Genomic DNA, 22680 nt, shown 5'->3' on the forward strand with positions numbered 1-22680 from the left:
ATACCATTTAAGAGCACGTGTGGGCCACAAACGTGGAAGACGGTGACTGGTGGACAGCACATCTGGTTATGTGGGATGGTGGTTGGGTGGAGACTGTGAGTGGGGAATATAAAAGTGATTTGCAAGGCTTTCCATAAGTTTTAAAGTTTTTAAGCTGGTCTGTGAGTTCATCATTCCGTGAGTTGCTATCATTCCATTGTATGTGTTCCTTGTTGGAATAGTTCATAATAATAAAAATGCTTTCCCTCAAGTCACATTACATGTAGCTTTTCATGCAGCAGAGCCATCCAATGCAGCAGGCAACAGGAGAATCTTAGCGTGTACCTGAGAAAGGAAGGCAATGTTGGCGGGCAACACAACAGCCCAAGGAAGCGCCCTCTCAGGTCAGCTGAGAGAGTCCTTGGGTTCAGTAGGACACTCACAGAAGCAAGTTTCCCATGCTCAATTTTGTCCTCTGAAAAAATGTGTGAATGGTATAATTTTCCTTGCAAAGGAATCCCTTGTTTGGGTGGAGAGAATACAGGTGGAGTACAGAATAGATGTTTAATGAACTGCTCTAACATCTTTCTGAAATGAGGCAGAGGGCAGCCAGTGAGGCAGAAATGAGATGGTACTTACTTCCAAACACCTGCAGCCAAAGACGCTCCTGTCTCATCTTTGTGTACACTTTTCTCACAGCACTTGTTGGTTCCAAACCCAAATCTCATGTCTCCTGCATAGGGAGCCTCTCCAGGAATGCTGTGCCCTGAGAGTCTCTGTAGGACCCATCCTCTCCAGCCCTGTGTCAAGCACACAATGGACACTCATTCTGTTTGGAGAACACTGGAAACACCCCCTTTTTGAAAGGAAACCTAGATAAATCATATAAACACTGTACCTAGTGAATCAATTTTAGCTTTCTCCTTGGGAGCTACCAAGAGTACAAAGAAGAATCATGCTAGCTACCCCTACCGTCCTTAAACAGCTCAATTTCTCGTTGGTGTAGGCACATTTCACAGCAGTGGCTCCATACTAAACACGCTATGTCACTTCACAAATACTTCACCTGTCAATACTTCTATTTATGTCACTCAAATGGGCATTGTAAAGTGTACACAGCACACCCTCTCCTTTTTAATTTTTTAAAATTTGTTCTAATTAGTTACACATGACAGTAGAATGCATTTTGACACACTATAAATGGGGTATATATAACTTCTCCTTCTTCTGATTGTCCATGATGTGGAAACACGCCGTTGGTGGAGTCGTATATACACATAGACTCCGCTCTAATCTCATACTCGTTTATGAAGATCTCAGGCCATTCGTGTTTTACAAAATTTCACGAAGCGGTGGCAAATCTCGATTTTCTGGGGTGCATTCCCGGGGCGCAAGCGCTCTCCCTCACAGAGAAAGGAGTGGTACTGACCCTCCGCCCGCGCAGCCCACGCCTCCTGTCTGCGCGCACAGGAGCGCGCTCTGCTGCCCTCCCTGGCTGCTCAGTATCCCGAGCCGCCGCCTTCGCGCTCTCCAGGCCTGTCAACACCTTGCCCGACTGTGGAGGTGGGCGGTGATCCATCCCGTGAGGATCCTCCAGTCTCTGCCGAGCACCGTGACTTCTGGGGGGACAAGGGAGAGACACCGGGCACGCAGACTTCAACTGGGTTGACCTTCACTCCCTTCAGGGCAGCAGAGCCCGGAGCACCCGACTCTGCCCACCACCGGGAGGAACCTAGAGAGCGCTCGCCCGGTGGACAACTCGCCAGGCAGACACTGGGAGTGAGTCGGAAGAGCCAGCGCCTTGGAGAGGTGGCATGGAGCGCGTGGGTGCGCGCGGAGCCCTCACCCCTAACAGCTAAGTGCAGCGCGGCGGGAGGGAGAGGCTCAGAGCAACAGGTATGGTCTGGAGCCACTCCAGGGGCAAAGGAGCACAGCCAGCAGGTACCCAGAGCCCGTAAGGCGCAGAGAGGGCTCTCTCCACTTGCAGACTGCAGCAGGCGCGTTCCCTCCTCTCCAGCTTAGTGACCGCGCAGCGGTCGGTCGGAGGCACCCAGGAGTCTGGGGGACCTCTGGGATCTCGACCATCTCCGGTTTGGGTCCGCGCCTCCTGTCCGCAAGACCCGGCACAAAGGCACGCCATACACTGCTCGAGATCGAAGCGCCCCTAGTCCTGTTCATCCGGGAGGATCCCTAGTGCTCTGCGCTGGAATCCCCGGCGGCTCCCAGCGCCTGCTTTCCCAGGCAAGCGCTCCTTTCTGTGCGCCCCGCCACCCTGCTCCGCAGCGGGTAATGGAGTTGGCGACTGCGAACTTCAGTGAGGGGAACGCGAGCGGGCCCGAACCTCCCTCCTCGGAGGCACCGCCGCTCTTCGGCATGGGCGTGGAGAACTTCGTCACGCTGGTGGTGTTCAGCCTGATCTTCGCGCTGGGCGTGCTGGGCAACAGCCTGGTGATCACGGTGCTGGCGAGGAGCAAGCCCGGCAAGCCGCGCAGCACCACCAACCTGTTCATCCTCAACCTGAGCATCGCCGACCTGGCCTACCTGCTCTTCTGTATTCCTTTCCAGGCCACCGTGTACGTGCTGCCCACCTGGGTGCTGGGCGCCTTCATCTGCAAGTTCATCCACTACTTCTTCACGGTGTCCATGTTGGTCAGCATCTTCACTCTGGCCGCGATGTCGGTGGACCGCTATGTGGCCATTGTGCACTCTCGGCGCTCCTCCTCCCTGAGGGTGTCCCGCAATGCGCTGCTGGGCGTGGGCTTCATCTGGACACTGTCGATTGCCATGGCCTCACCTGTGGCCTACCACCAGGGCCTCTTCCACCGGGACGTCAGCAATCAGACCTTCTGCTGGGAAGAGTGGACCAACAAGAGCCACAAGAAGGCCTACGTGGTGTGCACCTTCGTCTTCGGCTACCTGCTGCCGCTGCTGCTGATCTGCTTCTGCTACGCCAAGGTGGGAGCGGCGACTTGGAGGGAGAGGATGGATGGAGGGGCAGTGGGGCCCTGTAGCTCCTCTGGTCTCCGCACCCCTCTCTGCATCCCCGCCCCCTGCCTTCTCCCAGGTCGGGTGCAGACTGACTTATACGGGGGGGGGGGGCGGGCCTTCCCCACTCCAGTTTGCCTTCTCCTCTGCAGGCTCCTGCACAACCGGCACGAAAGTTAGGTGGAGTCTGGGGGGGCTGGGAGGGTTTGCTCTCTAGACTTTGGGTAGAACGGCTTTGTCCACCCTTCGCTGCTTCTTGGGCACTATGGCCTGTAAAGCCCACTGTGGCCGGAGGGCGCTTGCACTTCTGCTGTTTAGAGACCCCGGGTGTTGCAGCAACTCAAACAAAAACCGCCAGCGCCAGGCAGTAATTTGGGCGCCTTGGTGGGACCCACCGCGAGAGCGCAGTGCCTGTGAGCGCAGGCTAGTTGCGAGGATGGGGTCGCAGTCACCCTCTGGTAGTTTTCACCTGGGACCGGCTGGGAGGCTCACGGCGGGGCGCTCTTCCCCGCGCGCTCTCTGAGGCCGCTGCTCTTAGGGACAGCGCTTCGGATTTTGCTTTACACAGAAGTTTAGCTTTACAAACCCCAGGGGGAAGCAGTTTTCTTCAGAGGCTCGATGGAGTCTCCAGAGGGCCCTGGTGGAAGGGGCGGGAGTGCTACTTCCCCATGTGCATCAGGTTTTAGAAAGGTGTGGACAGTGCTGAGGGCTTCAGGTGGTCCTCTAGAATCCCCATGCTGGAGAGGAGCAGCGAGGACTCGCTGCTGCCGCAGTTTCTGCCTCTCTTCCCTTGGGGGGGGGGGTAGTACTTATCCTGCCTTACAGATCCCACAGAGATCCACGCTCCCCTCCTCCGTCTTGAATTACTCAGGGTGAAGAGTTGACATGGATCAAAAAGTCAGAAACTTCTGTGGCACAACCTGTTTATGTTTGAGTAACCAGGAGTATGTGTCATCATCGTCTGACAGCAGTACTTAGGGTGAACTCCCGGGTCCCCAGTATCTTCCCAGCGAAGTGCCATCATCATCAGAAAAAAACCCTTGGGAAGCAAATTCTGAAGTTCCCAACTAACTCATCTCTCCCAGCCTCTCTGACTCTGACATATAAGGCTGGCTACAGGACCATAAGTAACTATGGAAGATAGAACAATAGCCACTTTTAATATTCAATCATAAGGTATTTTCCCCAGGAAACATGTTTAATATGAATCACCCGAATCCCCCATTTGAACCATCTATGTAGATTATGTCTACTTTGAATGATAATATTTTTGGATATTATTTGAAAAAATAGCTTGCAGCAAAAGGCATACATAAGGAAAAACAGTCGAGGTAGTATTTGGAAATTAAGTGGAGCTTAGCTATTAGCTATTGGCTATTTTATTTATTTAGTTTTCTGGAAAAACAACAACAAAAAACACAACAAAACAAAAAAACAAAAACAGTTGTGAACAGCACAGCTATCTGAAATGTGCATTATCTCACTTAATTTACATCTCTATGGAGGAGCTATCATCCCTATTTTATTAAGGCAAAGGAGTGTTGGAAGTGTGAAGCAAACTTCTTTGGCACAACTTGTTTCTGTTTGAGTAACTAAGTCAAGTGTAGATTTAATAGTCCCATGATAGCAGTACTGGGGGGTGAACCCTAGAATGCTCTGCATCCTCCCCTCAGAGTACCTTCACCATTAGACAAGCCAAAGCCACTTGGATACAAATATCTGGCATTCAGAAAGACTTCTAGGAAGGGACGATAGGTGGTTGCTAGAGGACAAAAAGCTTGGGCCAAAGGGATTCTTAAAATATCTGGCTCTTAATTTCCCAATTCCCTATATTTGAACTGAAGACATGCTTTCTTCAATTCCCCAAAGTCTTTAGAAAAACCACTTATTATTTTCATAGAAATGAATGATAAGGTAAATTTTGGGACTAAATTGGACTATCATTTTAGAATTTATAAAGGTCACACTAAAAACAAAGGTTTAAAATTTAATTGAAAAAAATAAAAACAATAATTGATGCATGATCATTTGGATATTTTATATATGGAAATAGTTTGCTTCCAAGAATAAATAAAAATATCTTTTACATCCAAGATAATATTTGCAAATTCACTTTAGGAGCTAAATTGCCGGAGATCAGTTATTTTGGGCTGCCTTTCCTTGATTTAGGCCCTAAGTGTGTACTAGCCGATGAAGAATTTTGGTGCTTGAGTGTTCAGATCAGGATGGCTGTTTGCTGGAGGAGCAGGTCGGATGCCCACACATCGGCCAGAAGGGCACCTGGGTTACAGTGTGTGTGTGTGTGTGTGTCTAACATAGTGACAGAAGTGGATTCCAGAATCACCTTTGGTAAGTGCTTTGTGGAGCAGCTCTTTGCCTGAAAGTCCTGGGAAGGGCACAGCGTGTGTGGACTGAAGAGGGATCTTGGTGGTGGGCCCTTTGTCCCCTTGGATTGCTTTGTTCCTGCTGCTATAGACCCATCGCCCCCTAAACGTGCTTCACTGAGCATGAATTGCTGTCTGGAGCCCTCCTTGGTTTCTCCACATCCCAGGGTGTGCCCAGTGTGACTTTGGCTGGTATTTGGGTGGGCACCTTCCCCCACACTGGGCCATGCATGTGGAGAAATGACACCATGCCAGCATTATCTTCCAGAGAATGCAACCATTGCCACTTACTTTCTTTCTCTTTTGATGCAAGTCTTGGTGAGGGTGCATCATAATGTGTCATGTGCACTCACAGCATGAGCTATTGAGGAGAAACAGCTACACAGTATATTCGAGACTCTTCTCCTTTGAACATTCAATGGCATTCAGTGTTAGGTGTGTTGAAGTTGCTCAGCGGTGACTCGCCCTTTGTTGTTGATGGTGTGCGTGGACCCTCACTAGCCTGGTGAAGCTTGCTGCTTGTGCGGGTGTGCCCCTCTGATTTCAGGTGGGTGGCTTCTGTTCTGGTTGCTCCTGTGTCCCTTGCTCTCAGTGCCCTTTGTTGCCCTGTGAGCTCATGTGGCTAGGCTGCTGCTGACCTGCTGGCCAGGACTGTCCTCTGGGGCAGGCTCTGCCTTAGCCCTCTCCTTCCTCCTGGAGACTTTCTTCCTTGATGCTGAAGTGAAGGCTCCCTTCTGTCTTCACCTTTATCTAGCTTGTGGACCCACTTCCATTGGCAGGACAGTTACCCGTTGTCAATGTACTGCGTTTATCCCTAATGCCCCTGTACAGTAGGGCTTGTTTTGCTATCAACGATTCTGAGCCAGCTCAGGAGGAGAGAAGTGTTTTAGCATCATGGAGAATGTGAAACCAAAAATGCACACCCCAGTGACGGCTGCTCAAGCTGAGCAGGGTTTGGAAGGTTGGTAGGCAGATCCTGTGGTTTCCCAAAGAGGACCTGGCTGATGGCTCCATATGTGCTCCTTGTAGCTAGGGAGCAGGATGCTGCAGGAAGCCCACTTCTTTATATTATTTCATGCTGCGGTGCTAGAGGGAGACAGAACAGTGGCAGGAAGCTGCTTTTACTTCTTGAGAGACATGTCAGCAACCCACAGTCAGTCTAAAGCCCTTAGTCATCCAGACAACGCTTGCTGCAGGTTGTCCCCAGGAGGAGACTGAAAAATGAACTCCATCATCAGTTCTGCAGGGTTGGCTCTGTTGGTCAAGTTCAGTTTGGAAATTCCTATACATAACCAAAGCTTTTCACGTCTTCTGAATATTACACTGGCAAGAGAAGACACAAATGTTTTTTTAATTTAATGAAGCCAATGTGCCTCCAGGGTGCTCCCCGACAGGGACATCCATTGCAAAGCCCTGCACAATGTGCTGTCCACCATCAGTGATACTGGGTTCCTGAGATGAAGTTGTCTAAAAGTACACAGCCAATGAAAGGAGGCCTGGTGGGCAGGGTTTTGCTTTGAGGTTTGCAGTGGAAAGAGGTCTTCATGGGAAAACAGAATAAATAAGCTGAAGTGAATGCCAGTGTGATCTGGTGTGGCCGCACTGAAGAGACAGCTGGTCACATCACCTGCTTGTCCACATTGGCTGATGACCTCCCACATGTGCATCTCTAGGTTTCAGTGTATTTATGACCTGATATTGTGCCCAACATACAGCAGGGCCCAGGTGATGGTTGACACATGGACCAGGAAACCGAGGCAGAAGATAGACCAATAGCATGCACGAGCGGGCCCTGGGGTGGCTCTGTCTGGAGGAAATTCCAGGTCTGTTTGCACGAAGACTCTGTGAGTACAAACCGTGCCTGGGCGCACCAGTCTTCCCAGACAGTCCTTCCTACATGCTGGAGAAACAGGTGCACTCTGCAATTCAGACTTGCTGTTTTGCTGCCCAACATGTATTTCTGTTTTAACAATTTTATGAGCAATGGTACTGCCATTTTGCAATGTCAGTAATCGTTAGTACCAGGCAGGCAACGTGTTTTGAATGTGGAGCAAACTGAGTTCACTGGTCTGTGTTTTGCAGGTCCTTACTCATTTGCATAAAAAGCTGAAGAACATGTCAAAGAAGTCAGAAACGTCCAAGAAAAAGGTAACACAACAAATACTGCAACTTTCACTTGTGCAAGCTTCGTTCACTTTGGTTTTTAATTATACTTACACCCTCCCCAAACCTGGTGAGTGCTGGCCCCTTGGAACAGACACTGGCATGAGCTCTTACTGTGAAGGTGGCTTGAAGGTCAGGCTGGTGAGGGCACCATCACATCCAAACTTACAGGGCGTCGGGGAGGTGTGCTCGGCGACTTTCCATGCTGTGACCCCAACACCTGATCTGGACGACTTACAGGGCAGAGATCCTTCTGACTCACAATTTCAGAGGCTTCAGTCTGTGGGTAGCGGGCTCCATTGCTCAGGGCCCGAGTGAGGAAGTACATCATGGAGGAAGGAAGTTGCTGGCACATGGCGGCCAGAGCAGGGTGGGGTGGGTGCAGGAACAAGAAGCTGTCTTCCAGGGCATGCCCCCAGTGACCTACCTCCTCCAACCATGCCCCCCACATTCCCAGCACCTCCCAGAGGTCCATTCAGCTATTAACTCACGATCCAATCACTTCCCTCCTCTGAACACGGCTGTGCCCGTGTCCAAGCCTTCAACACGCCAGCCTCTGGTGGCCATTCCATATCCAAACCATGGCAGGAGGCAGGGGTCCCCTGGGGGGCACCTGCAGGCTAACCTGGTGAGTGCATGGGTGCTGATGGACGTTTTTGCGAGGAAGTGGAGTGTTTTATTCTGTCTACCTTCCCGGTGAGATTCTGAAAGCCCTGGTGCTTCTCATTTGGGAGAGTAAGTGCCCCGAGAGCCCAAGAGCTCCTTCCTGGCCTTCTCTTCCCTATCCCTGTGCTGGCGCTGGCTCAGAGCTGAAGGCTGGGGACCATGCCACTCCCCACATCCTCCCCTCCCCAGAGCCCCACCAGCCTAAGAGCCTTCACTGAGGACACTGAAGCACCAGCTCCCTAGGATTCATGATGTTTGCATGTTGAGGAAAAACCATGTCACACACCAGGTTGATTTAACTCTTACTCAGATAACGTCTATGCAATTATGACTTTGGACAGTGGACTGAAATTATCAGGCAATCTGATTCGGGACAATTTATACAGGCTTTCTAACCCACAACTCTTAGTAGTAATATCTTAAAATGCTTGGCTTTTTAAAAAAATATTTATTAAGTTGTATATTTTTTAGATAATTCATATTTTCTCTAAGAAGATCTACTAACTTATAGGAAGACTTCTTCCTGATTTCCTGGTTCACGTACAGCCACGTGGCTAAAACCCACCTGTTCCTAGAGCTGACAACTAATGGCATAAAATTGGTTAAAAAGTACAAAACATTGAGACATTTTTTGGGAAGCAAAATCAGCTTGCATTAGAAATGCCACCACGCCTTTTCTCAGCTAAGTGCCTAAGAATAAAAGTCAACATATGGAATAGGACATCTCATGGCTTCTTTTCATTCATTCTTCTTTATGTTTAAACAGGGGAATATGTGGGCTTAATTCTAAACCTCTAGGCCCCTCTTTAAGATCTGACAAGTTCTTATAAAGTTATAAGTGCTATATAGTGTTAAGTTACATGAATACAATAAACTAAAAAAAATGGTGTGCTCCTCCTCCTCCTCCTCCTCCTCCTCCTCCTCCTCCTCCTCCTCCTCCTTTCTCTCTCTCTTGAAGAAGAAAAGTTTATTGGTGCTTATGGTTCCAGAGCTCTCCCTCTATCAATGGTCAATGTCATTCCTTGGGGCTTGAGGTGAGGAAGAACATCACATCATGGCACGGGTGTGTGGGGTGTGGTGGAGGAAAGCAGCTGGAGGTATGGCCCCCGGGAGCAGAGAGACTCCCCTCACCACTGACAAATATTTGCCCCAAAGGCACGCCTTGAACAACCCGCCTCTTCTAACCACCCTACCTGCCCACAGTTACCACCCAGTTAACCCCTATCAGTGGATTAATGCACTGATCAGGTTAAGGCTTTTATAACCCAATCGTTTCACCTCTAAACTTTCTTTCATTGTCTCACACATGAGCTTTTTGGGGACACTCAACATCAAAACCATAGCACCCCCTAACGCAGCTCCATCCCATTCATCCTCCTCTGTTTTTAATGATATACTGTGTTATGTCGGGGTTTTTACATTTTTCCAGTCTTTTAGTTTCCTCTGAACCCCATTTCTCATCTCCCAAGAAAACAGTTCTTTAAAAATAATGAAAGATGGTTTATAACTTCCCCTTGGATAGTCATCTATAGCTGACCACCTGCTGGAAGACCGGGCCTTGGAAGCCGCATTGGAGTGCCAGAGAACAGACATGTCAGCCCAAGGTCTTGCTCAATGTGATGAGCATTTCAAGATCCTGGGTGGGGGGATGTTGATTTCCTTCAGGAGGAAGGGGCTCATCAGACTTTAATAGAGAGGACAACATATGCTAAATGTTTATTATCGATTCAAAAATTTTATGGTTACTAGAATGAAATAAGACATTTCCTTAGTAGTCTATAGATTTTATTAGTGTCTGAGGTTAGTTTTATTCTGTGTATTTGAAAAGATGTTGGAGAAAAGCTTTAAGGGTTGCAGAGCAAAGTGCTTAAAAGAAAGAAAAAATATAAGAAATGACTAGAAGCCTTCTGTGCTATTTTATGATAAAAACAGAAAGATGAATGGCTAGTTTAACAATTATTTTATATAAATGTATATATACACACATATGTATGTGTCTATATATTTATATATATATATACATAAATACATATTTATATATAGTCTTCTTTTGTTCATTTTTACCGTATAAGAATGAAGGGGAGAAAATTCATCTTCTTTCTCCCAGCCTCTGACCCCTTGCAGCCTCTGAACAGATGTCAGATCTCTTCTGATCTATTTAATTGACTTTTGTTTGCATAGAACAAATAGATGTGGTGGAGTGGGGGTGAGGGTGTCTGAGAAAGAGATAGGAGAGGTGCAGGGGAGAGGCGTGGGGAGGGGGTGGGAGGAAGAAGAGAGGAAGGGCAGAGAAAATAAGAGGTGCAGAGAGGGGAGACAGAGGAGGGAGAAGAGAGACCAGAGATAGGACAGGAGGCCTGTCCCCTGGCCGTGGACAGCTGACCCACGGTGGTGTTTTCCTGGGTCTCAGTGCAAAGCACTGCTGCTGTGCACACGTCCTCCACATTTCGGGGAGAACGGATGGAAGTGGTGCAGGCAGGTGGACACGGATGGAGGTGATGCAGACTGTGGGGAGCGGACCAATGGCCACAGGTTCTGATACATGTGGACCAAAAGATAAAGATTTGGTATTTCACTCTTTTTAACTCCTTTCTTTCCAGGCCTTCTTCTCAGTGGCTGAGTAAAATTTCCTTTCTCTGGGCTCTGTCTGTTTTTCTTATTTGGTTGAGGATGACACAACAAAATACCACACCCTCGGGGCTTACAGACAACAGTCATTTATTTCTTACGTTTCTGGAGGCAGCAAGTCCAAGGTCAAGTGCCATCAGCTCTGGCATCCGGTGAGGGCCTGTTTCCTGTTCATAGATGCGCTTTCTCTGCCCACTCCCGAGGTGGAGCAGCTCTGGGCTGTGTTGAAAGGGCACTAATCCCACTTAGCAGGGCTGCACTCCATGACCCAGTGGCCTCCCAAAGGCCCTGCCTGCTGATTCCTCCTACGGTGACCAGGGTCCAGCATGAGTCTCAGAGGGGAGGGCACAAGTGTTCAGACCATCTCTATGTTCACAGGTTTGCTGAGTAGGATTTGATCATTATTTTGAAGCAAGAAAGACATGCTAAGCAGTTATTCTCCATATTTGGAGGAAAATACAAGGGAAGATGTGATTCTCTTGCAGAAGCAATAGTGTAGAGCCTGTGATTGATGAAATACTTGTTTACGGTCGGTTAGACGTGAAGATGTCTTTCTGACATGAGACTGACTGGATTCTAGAATAAATTCTTAAGCAATGCTTCAGAGCAGGGTGCAAGTGTGCTGGGTGGGTGCCCCAGGTTGAGGTCGGGCACAGGCGTCTCAGGTCCCTCCAACGGCTGGGGTCGTCACCAGCTGCTTTTTTTTCTCCTTTCTCTTCTGTTTTTCCGATTTGAAGTGTTCCTGCAGTGTTGGCCTTATCTATGCGACTGAGGCGATGCTTTTCATGTGAGTCATTTTCTCCCCAGTTGAATTCCGGGAGGCACAGTGTGCATGAGGCTGCTTGAAGAAGGACAGATGTCTCAGATGACTCGAAAAGAGGGTCCCGCAGTCAAGAGAGACCAGCTTTTCTCCTGTTAGCTTAAGGAACAAAAGGAAGCCATACTAATGACCCAGTTTCAAGGATGGTAAGATTAGTACAGAAACTTGGTACAACTTCCATGACTTTTCTATCAGAATCTCGGGACTCTGTTCTCTAAATTGGCAAGTTAGGTCAGTGGCACATACATTGGGCGTAACTCTGTCTCTGGGAGAGGCAAAATGATTCTGTAAGAAAAAATATCATGTTAGAAAAGAAAAACAGTCAGTCTTCTTTTCCACCAGGGGAGCCCCTGCTCTGCTTCTGACATGCCCACGCAGGGGAGTCTGCGCCCTGGTGTTTCAGAGGGAAAGAAGGGAAGCAGCTCTTCTTGCTTGTTCTGAGAAGGAGGCTGCTCCAGCCTCGGGGCTGCGGGTGTTCAGTGAAATGTCTTGGGTTGTCTTTGACTTGAGGTGGGTGAGATGATTCACTTTTATTGTAATTCATCAAGCTCCTGGCGGAGCTTATTAAAAAGACCGGTTCCCAGGTAACTGTCCACTAACCACTACTGACCGAATCAGCCATGGAGACCCGGTCGAGACTTCTGAATTTCCAAGGCCCTTGGGCTGGGTCCTGATGGCATGCTGATCTACTGAAGTCCCAGGGATGGCTTTAGCACACAGGCATTATTCTGACTAGATCTTGACTTTTGAGCTAGTACATTCCAGACACTCAGTTTTCAGAGTTTGACATATTGGAAGAAGCTGTGAATCGAGAAAGGTGGTTTCCTACCGGTGTGGAACTTCTTCCTGCCCCATGTCCTGTCCTTCAGGTCTACCAGCACCCGCTCAAGGGAGAAAGAGCACCCAAACCATCTACTGTCCCCAGCCATGCTGAGGTGGAGTCAGCCCGAGCTCTGGAGGACCAGGCACACAGGGCCTATGTGCAGGGTGACGTGTGAGCTGCCAGGGAACGCCAGCCCAGCGGGTGTGGTGCTGGATGAGGGTCCCAGCAGCAGTCAAGCGCTGAAGAGCCTCCACTGAGAGCAGTTAGTGGGACAAGTACACGATCACAGGCCTTTAGGAGCCTTAGATAAATGATCATTTATGCAAATACCTATTTGGTATACTTTCCAATATTTATATTGCAGGTCATAATTCAGTCACATTTCAAAACTACCGTTAACCAAGAAAAAAGTGGCTTTCTTTCATGTTTATGAGAAAACTAGTGGAATTACTAAAAATCTAAAGGCAAAATTTTTATGAACTTGCAAACAAGGAAACAAACAGTGTCGTAAAAAATATTCCGTACTCAGGACACACTGTCATGTGCCCTGTGGATCTTGATAAGATATGGATCTTCATAAGGTGCTGGGATCTGTTTCTGCCCTAAGCTTTGATCTTAGTAAACATTTCTGAAAAGAAGCAATGAAATGGATAGAGTATCGATAAGGGCTGTTATTTTTTGAAGTGAAGAGATAGTCTGATTGTCTTCGGGAAGAAAAGGGGATGTTTTCCGATCAATTTGTGGCTATAATCATATCTGGATTGTTTGGTTAAATCATCTGAGAACGGCGTTTCTCTTAGTCTAATGGATAAATGGACTGACAGCAAACACCCCTTATATAGGCGAGCAAACCTTCCATTTGCCTTGTGTGCCATACAGTAAGTGCCTTTAACAAGCCTTCACCCGGTAACACCTGTCCACAGCTTTTTATAGTTGAGTTGTTTTACTGCTTAAATGGACTAGGCACAGTCAAAGAACCATTTCCTTGGTTCATCATCTTCACAAATGAGTAAGTTGAGGCTCAGGGAGGAGATCTAGATATATAAAATAGGTATATGTAATAATATATGTATGTGTGTGTAAATTATAAACATATATCTCACATGGGGGATTGAACCCAGGGTCACTCTACCACTGAACTAATTTACAGTCTTTATTTTATTTTGAGATGAGGTCTTGCCAAGTTGCTGAGGCTGGCCCTCAACTTGTGATCCTCCTGCACATCCAGCAAGGTCATATCATATTCGAAAGGCCATGAACCACTGGCTTTTGGCACAGACCTGCTGTCAGTCCCAGAACCTTGCCTCTTGATAGTGAGCTCACTTCTGCCTTCTGACTCTGACGTTTGCAGTTTGACTTGAGATCTAGCGGTCCTTTAACCACTCCACATGTGAGGTGCACAACCCTGGCTGTATGTGAGAAAGGACAGGTCAATTGGTTTCTGCCCCTTGGACAAGGGGAGGCAAGAATGTGTCTCAATGTTTTGCTGCTCCCTGTCTTTACCAAGAGTGAGGACCGTGGTAGAGGGCTGGGGCTGGAAGTGGTCACATGGGGAGGCCAGGAGTGTCCTTGTCTGATGAACTCACAGAGCAGAGGTGACTCCTGTCTTCTCTGTCCACCGCATAACTGCCACCTTCTGTCCTTGAGAAGCAGCCCAGGTGACCGCAGAGGGGCTGAAGTGCCTGGGGAGATCTGTGGGCCCCTCCTGCCAGCCTCTGCACGTGGATTTGGGAACACACAGGCCTGGTTTAGCTCTGACTCTGCATCCCATGAGGGGCATTGGGCACTTGCCTCAATCTTCTGAGCCTCAGTTTCCCCATCAACAACCTATGGATCCTTTAGGGTCGCTTCACAGGGCGGTGGCAGGGACTTGGTGGAAGGTGCAGGCAGCCAGCCATGGTCAGGGTTGGTCGGCAGGAGGACTCTCTTGGTTCTGCCGCCACCTTCAAGGGCCTGGAGGCCCTGCGTGGTGCTGGAGCTGCATTCTTAAGGAAGAGCCCCAGTGGCTCCTCATATCCTGTAGTATGAGTGCCATACAGTAAGTGCCTTTAAAATATTCTCTTAATTCAGGCACTGAAATAAAATGGAACTTTGTTTCCTGTTTGAATTCTAGCGGTGGTTTTCAGTTAGTCACAAGTGAGCTATCTAGAGCTGCCTTTCAACATGTGGTGAGCAGTAAAGTCCTCCTAAGGCCCGAGTCCTCCTGGGGCTTCGTCCCAGCCCTCTCAGAGTGCAACCAGTTGGCAAGGTATTGTCCACGTCCATGCACATGGGCGCCAGGGACCAAGGTGCAGTCCGCTGTGTCAGGGCACCGCTGAGGGACGACCTCCTCCGGTCATTCGAAAAGGAAAACGCAGACCCTGCCTCCACTCTGCTGAATTAGTTCTGAATTAGCAGCAGGGAGGGAAGGTTGACGCCCACCAGTGAGCAGGTGGTCCAGCAGTCAAACTCGGCGAAAGGTCAGCGCACCAGTCACTGTGCTCCTGAGTCCCCGAGGCTCATGAGGAGAAGTGAGCGTCTTCAGGTGTGTCATGGAGGTGACCACGGGAGCAAAGTTCACACTCATCCGAGCTTCATGGCCAGAGCAGCTCAGGGGCACTGGCAGCGTCCTGCACGTCTGCGAGCCGAGGTCCTTAGCCTCTGTCCCTCTCTGCCCCACACCATGGAGCACATTCGGTTCAATCCTTGTGTATTTCACACCAATCACAAAATTGCTGTGGAAGGTACTGGCAGGTCCGATGCAGTTTCAAACACAGATTCTACAGGAAGTGGAGGCTGACCCCGACAGCAGTCTGGATGCCTTTTCCCTGATCCCAGGGAAGCGCGTACAGAATTCCTCCTTTCTCTTTAGAACGCTGGGTTCTTTCTGTTGTAAAAGACAGTTTTCTTTCTCTTTCCCCTCCCCTCTCTCCCCCAGACGGCGCAGACGGTCCTGGTGGTGGTGGTGGTGTTTGGGATATCTTGGCTGCCCCACCACGTCATCCATCTCTGGGCCGAGTTCGGGGTCTTCCCGCTGACCCCGGCCTCCTTCTTCTTCAGGATCACGGCCCACTGCCTGGCCTACAGCAACTCCTCGGTGAACCCCATCATATACGCGTTTCTCTCCGAGAACTTCAGGAAGGCCTACAAGCAAGTGTTCAAGTGCCACGTCCACAACGAATCACCGCCCAGTGACAATAGAGAGACCAGAAGTCGAGTGGACACCCCTCCGTCCACCAACTGCACTCACGTGTGAGCCCAGGCCCAGCTCTCCCGGTGCGAGCCCACCCAGGCCCTGGGCGGCCTCTGCGGTTCCCACCTTTCAGATGCGTGTTCAAGAGTAACTCTGACCCACTTAGGAACTCCCAGGTTCAGTGAAGAGCGTTCTTCAGTCTTATTTTCTTCCTAAATTGTAATTCAGAAACAAAACAAAAAGGCCAACCAGTTCTAGACCTCTTAAAGAGGTCAGTAGAGTTCTATAATGTGTTCAATTCTTCATGAAATAAGAACAGGCCCCATAAATATAGTGAAGAATATCTGCAATCTACATTTTAAAGTAGATTTATTTAGAAAAAAAAACTTTGATGTTTTAATCCTCAGTTTTAAGAGAAGTCATATTAGAAGCTATGTGTTTTAAAGTATGGTTGTGCACGTAGAGTGATGACTGTCATCCTTCAGCTGTTTACACACGTCTGCACTGTGGAGAGAGGCCCCCTGGAGTCTGTGGAGTGGGTGGCCTCTGCTCCCCTGGTAAGCCGCATGCAGGCCTTCTGCAGATAGGCTGCACCTGTCTGTGACCCCGAGGCCATCAAGTCCACCTCAAGAGGACAGTGTAGGCTGTGTCAGGAGCTCTGTCCCTGAACTTGGGCTCTTGTGGTTCACTGTGTGGACCAGAGGAAGGAGTTGCTGTGCCCTGCTTATGGGAGCTGCACAGGACGTATTGCAGGCTGCTGCTGAGGTTTGGCGTGTGCAGCTGGCGAAGCCCAGAGCTGGGCCTGCAGCGGAGCCACCATGAGGGCTTAGAAAGTTGGTGAGGATGATGTGGAGACAGTAGGTTATTGGGGCAAAGGTTGGATCAGTAAGTCCCACGAGCAGTGGTCTTGCCACATGGACAAGGCATGCCCATTGTTTGATAAATATCATCAGATGAAAACAAATCTCATGAAAGAAAATACCAGAAACATTCCGTCTTATATGAGAATAGGCTTTTTCATCAAATTTGTACCAATGTTTAATGTATTTTTCACCAAATATCATTCCCTCTGGTAATGTTGATTTGGAGTTAAGATCTTCACACTAGAGTTCCAAATGTGATTTTCACAATAATTTCATGTTTATTCATGTTAACAATGAGAAAATGATATGGACTATCAAATCGTGTGTACTAGGAAAGTCATTTTCAGGTGCAAGACTAGTGTATTTTTGGACACTAAAACAGGGAGATTTCTTGTGAAAAGGGTTTTGTGAAGCATATGCCTGTGTCAAATCAGAACTCCATGTGAAATGTAAAATTTTAGATTAAAAAACCCAAGTCCAGCGGGAGCCTTTGGCACCCTAACTTTGCTAGTTCATAACTATACCCCGGTGCACAGGGTTTACCTTTGGAAAGGTGTAAGTAACTCTGGACAGAATAGGAGAAAATTGTTAGGATGATGAGAAATTATGAGGTTTCATGAATATTCTAGGGAAGGAGGTGGGACAGGTGGAGGTGAAAGAGCTTTGTGAGTCCTGTGCATGGGCGGTTTTTGCACTTTATTGAAATACGGGAGCAGAAAATTAGTATCCTGGGGATGAGACCCCATGGGACTGGGGAGCGGGAAGCTGCCGCTGCAGACCTGCAGACCACAGGGCCAGCCCGTGCACGGGCCACGCTGTGGAGTGCTTCCTGTGCTCCAACCTGCTTGCCTGGGCTTCGCTTCAGGGTTCAGATCACAGCACTTGAATGGGACTGTTGAAAACGCGGGGGTGATGCTGCTTTTCTTGGATCGTGAGTGAGCCTGCTTCAGGGTCTATTTCCCCTGTTCCTGCATGGCCTTGGTCCTCCCCCGATGCTGCTGGTCCAGCACAGGCTCGAGTAATAATGCACTTGCACCCCCACCCACCCCGGTTTGCTTTACATATGTGCAAGCTGCGGAACATGAATGCAGACTGCTACACTTAATCTTTAGGTAGCTTGTTCTTCCTGCACATTGCCATTCTAGTCAGTTGCTCCTGTTTTGAGTTTAGGTCGAGTCTTCTTCTAAAACAAATTTGAGTATGGGCAGTAGCTTACTTCCTGCAGTGATCTAAACCTGTGTGAAATGATCTGAATGGGTGGTTCTGGGCGCTCTGTGGCAGAGCTGTTACCTGGAGAAGTGTAGGAGCCCTGTGCCTCTGCCGGGCGTTTGCAGGTGTTGTCCCTAATATTAATTACCATGCCTGGTGTGGAAGTGCCTTCCCTTGTACGACTGAGCTGCGAGGCCTTTGTGCGTCTGGGAGAGGTGTACCTCTCCTTCGGGCAGCCAGGCAGTGAGGAGGTGCTGCCTGTGCCTTTGAAGTCAGGCTGTGAGAACCACGCTCTCAGAGTACTTCAGAGAGAACTGAGGCTTTCTGCCCAGGTTTGGCTGCTTCAGGGCCCGAAACACTGCCACTTTTCTGTGATTTTTGCTTTTACATGGGGAAACAGATGGGTTCAGGAATATTTAAACAGATGAAATGCTTGCTCTTTTATGTGTGCAGATGACAACTCCGGTTTCCCACTGATGAACATGGTGATGTGGGTGGGAACACTCTCCTATTTTACCTTCCTAGGAGATATCCTTAAAGAGTCATTCTGGGTTATTCTGATCACGCATGAGCTCAGCAGCATGGCAGACTAGGGCCAGTTTCAGGATATTTTAGGACAAGCACTTTTGCTTGATCTACAGTGTCTTATTCTACACATTGGGAGTAAAGTCATCATTTCCTGACCCCTCCCCAACCTCCTGTCTCTCGTCTTCTCCTCTCTGCTAGCTTCTTGCAGAGTTCATCACCCTAATGCTTACCACGGTTGAGTTCCTCCAACCCTGACGGCGTGAGTCGGTGGAGAGCAGAGGGGATGTCTGCATCACATGAGTCACACGGGGTGCAGACTTCTTGTGACTCAGCTTTGAGTCCTGCTGCTGGTCGTCTCGGGTGCACTGAGACCTGCAGTGCTAATTCTACTGCTCGTGGAATCCGAGACTGGCAGCCTCTGTGCAGGGGAGGACAGCACACCTGAGCCTCGGCTCCCTTCCCCTGTGGCCACAGACACCTCGCAGAGCTCCAGTGCCGGGGTTGGAGCAGCACTGCCCTGAGGAAAGCAAGGTGCCGCCAGCTTCCTCATGCTCTGCTTCAGTGACTTGCCACATCCATGCGTGTGACTCAGCAGCCGTGGGAAGTGGGAGAATGCATCCGTGTGGCTTCTTCTCGGGAAACTCACCGTCTGCCCAGTGTGAATTTCATTTGCATGGGCTGCAAATGTTTCCTATGTGTTAAAGCGGCTTGTCGGTGGCTGTTGGAGGGAATCAGATTCTTTTTGCCTGTTAAGATGTTGCACATTAGGTTTCTTCTCAATTAGATGCTGATGACCTGTTCATGACTTGCGTATTTTATGACTGCAGATAGAGTGAAATTCTTAAATTCTCACCCTAATTTGTTGGCATGGAAATAAAAATGATCATATGGGAATTATACCAGGTTTTAATTGACAGCGAATTTGGTGTTTTCTCCCTTGGAAGTGGAGAAGCTGAGCTTGACGTACCATTTGCGATGCTCAGACACCTTTGGTACGCTGTGCCTGGGCAGGGCGAGCGTTTCTGCTGTCTCTGATATTGGCATTGTGATGCACTGGTCAGGGGCGTGGCTGGCTCGCTGGTGAGGGTGTCTTTTTCTTGGTGTGGCAGGCTGGCCTGCCATCCTGAGTCCACCATATCTACTTCCTGAGCCAGCTGTAGAAATGCCAGCAGGCCCCGAGCAGATGCTTCTCTGCGGGACTCAGTGCTGCCCGTGAAGTGGCTGGTGAGCTCTCCTGCGCCCCATCAGCTTCGTCATGTGCCCTACACACTAGGGCTCTGTCCTGGTGCATCCGTAGAGGAAGGGCCAGGATGGTGGGTGGCAGTGCCGAGACAGGGAAGGTGGCATGTGAGAAACCACCCCAGGTGGGGTTCCCATCCCTCTCTCAGTACTGCTGCTCCTGCTGTGTTAGATCACTGCTCGAGGAGCAGATCCCTTAGCGGGAGGTTGCAATGGCGCGTCTGTGGGGAAAACTTCCTCTTTCTGCCGGAGAGCGGTTTCTGGATATCACAAGGTACAAGGCACAGCTCCAGATTTCTAACTGCTAGAGAAGTCAAAGGGAAGAAAAGACCACTGGCCGCCAGAGTATGTGGAACTGGGTTCAGTAAATGAGCTCTGTAGCCGCATGGGGAATGGGGATCCTTGCAGCTGCCTCTGGGCTGGACTGAGTTCCGTGCCCTCAGGTTCAGGGGACCCTGGACACTGAATCAGTTCAGCTGGTTGCATGTGGATTGTGAAGGGGCCTTGCGTCCTCACACTCTGAAGGTCTTGTGGACCTGCCAGCACTTTAGTTCCCTTCAGCGGCTGGCTTGGGACAGCCACACCACCATGCCATGTGATGGTGTCCTGCGGTGTCCAGGACCTAGGGGGGTCCAGTGCCACTCTTCCAGATGGCAGGCACCCCAGGGAGTGGGGCTGGCCCTCCAGGCGCTCCCCAGGGTGGGGGGGCCTTGCAGGGCAGGTTTGTCTGTGGGGCCTACCTGCTGATGTGTCCCGTGGAGGAAGAGGGTTTCTGGGGACTGAGATCAGTGCCTGTCCTGGACAAGGATGGCACTTCAGGCCTTCTGGATGTCACGGGCTGATCCAGGCACCTAAATTGTTCATGAGATCACAGGGCATGATTTCAGATAGGCTTCTCCTCCCAGATCCGCCCACACGTCTCTGCTTCAGTCAGCCCGGGGCCGTGCGTGGAGCAGTAACTGACAATCAGCTGGAGAAGAGGTGGTTTAGGAGCGGGCCATCCCTCTGTGGAGCTGACGTTTCCAGTGACTCTTTCCTTCCCACCAGGGTTTCCCCTGTGTTTGTCTTTCATGCTCTTCTGCTCCTCTCTTATGGTTAGTTGTATTTCTGCACTTGGATCTTGCAGGGTCTGTCAGGGTTGAGGGGTTTGCAAAAGCCCAGGCCCACACCTCCCGTGTCCTCACGGTTGTGTCTGGATTCAGGATTTCCCTGTTTGTACAGCAGGGTGTAAGAAACACGAGCTTCATAAGCAAATCAGACTGTACCAGATCTCAGGGGCCTTCAGTCAGATGCATGAGAGCAGGCCTCACTGGGGTGCTGCCCCCGATGGGCTTTGTGCCCCTGAGAACTGGCTCCCTGGGAGTGGTGGGCCTGTGTCCTTACTTCTGAAATGGTGTCACTCAAAGCCAACGTTGGCCAGCAGCATGAGAAAGATCCCAGCTGCGGTCTCAGAGGGCAGCGGCAGCAGTGCTATGCTCTGGTCTCCTTAGGAGAAGGTCCTCAGCTTCACAGAGCAACAGAATCCCCAGGGGCTGCTCAGCAGACTGCTGGGCACTCCTCCTGGTTGGCACCGGGGTGGGCTGGAGTGAGGTCTGAGATGTGCATTCTCTTGGTGAGTCAATGCTGCTGGCCCAGAGGCCGGGTTTTGGGAACCACTAGCTGGTGACTGGTCAGGAGGTGAGGCTGGAGCCCAGGGTCCGTGGTATTTGCCATATGGCCTTCACCTGCACTCCCAGAGTCAGGAACTTTCCAGGCTGAGAGATGGCCCTTCACAGGTCTCAACTTCTGTGGTTCTGTGGGAAAAGGAAATTGCATGGGATTTAAATCACTCGTTTTCTTATTGTTTACATTGATTGGATTCACAGTATCTGTTCAAATACCACGTCACGCCTGCCACAGAACTGGGGTGTCCAAGAGCAGGAGGGATTGATTGGCCTGCCCTGGAGGTTTCAGAGCTGGTGGCAGAAAGGAAAGGGCACCTATGCATTCACTCTGCCCCCACCATACCAAGGTCAAAATGGCTGCGGGATGGAGTTTTGAACGGGATGTTTAGTGTTTTAACTTAATGTTTAAATTAAATATGTGCATGTTTTTCTATGTGGCTGTTAGTTTTTGCTGACGTTATTCTCTACAAGAGATAAATGTAATATTCTTTATCATTAAAACTTTTACTTAAACATTCCCTGATAACATGAGTAGTGTGAGCAAGGAAAACAATCTGTGTGTGTTGTATTTTGATTTCACTGACCTGTGACTGCTCACATGCTGCTCTACAGATCACACTGGACCTGGTCTCCTGACGGTGGGCGCTGCAGCTCTCACCCTCTAGGGAGCTGGGTGCAGACTCATCTCATCACTGTTAGCTGCAGAATGATTGCCGCAGGCTTCAAAGCCAGAACCCAAAACTAAGAGTTAAACTTCATCCATTTACCACCACAGAGTCACTCTGAATCACCCTACCTCTGTGCGCTGCATGAAATCTGGCTGGACTTTGTGATGTGAACCCGTTTTCTTTAATTGAAATAAAATTTGTTCTTCAAAGTGTTTAGTTTAAGAGTGTGCTTCCCCTCATTTCATAAGGCATTTCCCCGAATACGGGAGCCCAATCTGCCGTTGTGAATGAAGTTAGCTTCATTATTACTGGATGCCCGTATGGAAGATAGGACAAATCCTGTTGGTGGAAAATTGACACTTCTATCTGTAAATGTTTTCTTCTTTCCCTTCTCACCCTCCTCTTCTCTTTCCCTTTATCTATTTTTAAAAAATAATGAATTCTCTTATTTTTGTAAAAAGAATACAAAATTTACTACAAGAAATTACAAAGAAGGTAGCATTTGCCACAATTCCACCCCAGAGGTGGCCTCCTTGCCACCGTCTGAGCATCCCGTGGATGCCTCCAGGGTCAGGCGCAGCAGCAGGACCGGCTGGGCAGGACCGGCAGCTGGTTATACTGTGCAAATCCTTTAAAAAATCAGTGACTTCCATTTCACTTAAATCCCCCACCAAATGAAGTGAAGTTGGATCAGTCGCTGGACTTTGAATAGCTGATAGCTGTAAGTTTAAACAAAGCTCATCAAAATTCTGGGGAACTGGAGTCCTGGCGTGTTTCCACAGAGGCAGTGAGCCGCGGCAGGGTTCGTTTCCTGCTCAGACATGAGCTACTCACTCCTTCCAGCCCCCAAGCCTGCCTTCATCTTATATTTAGATCTTTTATGAACTTT

At 49.4% G+C, this 22680-nt stretch overlaps 1 protein-coding gene across 1 annotated transcript; it reads left to right on the top strand.

Annotated features, from left to right (window-relative positions):
- Nucleotides 1–1497: 1497 nt before the first annotated feature.
- On the top strand, nt 1498–22013 carry Galr1 (galanin receptor 1). Its single transcript, XM_046448583.2, has 4 exons — nt 1498–2934; nt 7431–7496; nt 15366–21071; nt 21736–22013. Exons 1-3 carry the CDS (start codon nt 2269–2271, stop codon nt 15681–15683), a joined length of 1050 nt encoding a protein of 349 aa, XP_046304539.1. The 5' UTR covers nt 1498–2268; the 3' UTR covers nt 15684–21071; nt 21736–22013.
- The last annotated feature ends 667 nt before the right edge of the window (nt 22014–22680 follow it).

Source organism: Marmota monax, unplaced genomic scaffold (genome assembly GCF_021218885.2).
Source record: "Marmota monax isolate L192 unplaced genomic scaffold, Marmota_monax_Labrador192_F-V1.1 WCK01_AAM20220418_F8-fsc00060, whole genome shotgun sequence".
Taxonomy (NCBI): Eukaryota; Metazoa; Chordata; class Mammalia; order Rodentia; family Sciuridae; genus Marmota; species Marmota monax.

What these genes read in the sequence shown, in the direction of transcription:
- Galr1 (XM_046448583.2), top strand. Translation starts at nt 2,269, where the DNA reads ATGGAGTTGGCGACTGCGAACTTCAGTGAGGGGAACGCGAGCGGGCCC. An exon ending in TCTGCTTCTGCTACGCCAAG is followed by an intron (nt 2,935 to 7,430) that starts GTGGGAGCGGCG and finishes TGTGTTTTGCAG; the next exon opens with GTCCTTACTCATTTGCATAA. An exon ending in CAGAAACGTCCAAGAAAAAG is followed by an intron (nt 7,497 to 15,365) that starts GTAACACAACAA and finishes TCTCTCCCCCAG; the next exon opens with ACGGCGCAGACGGTCCTGGT.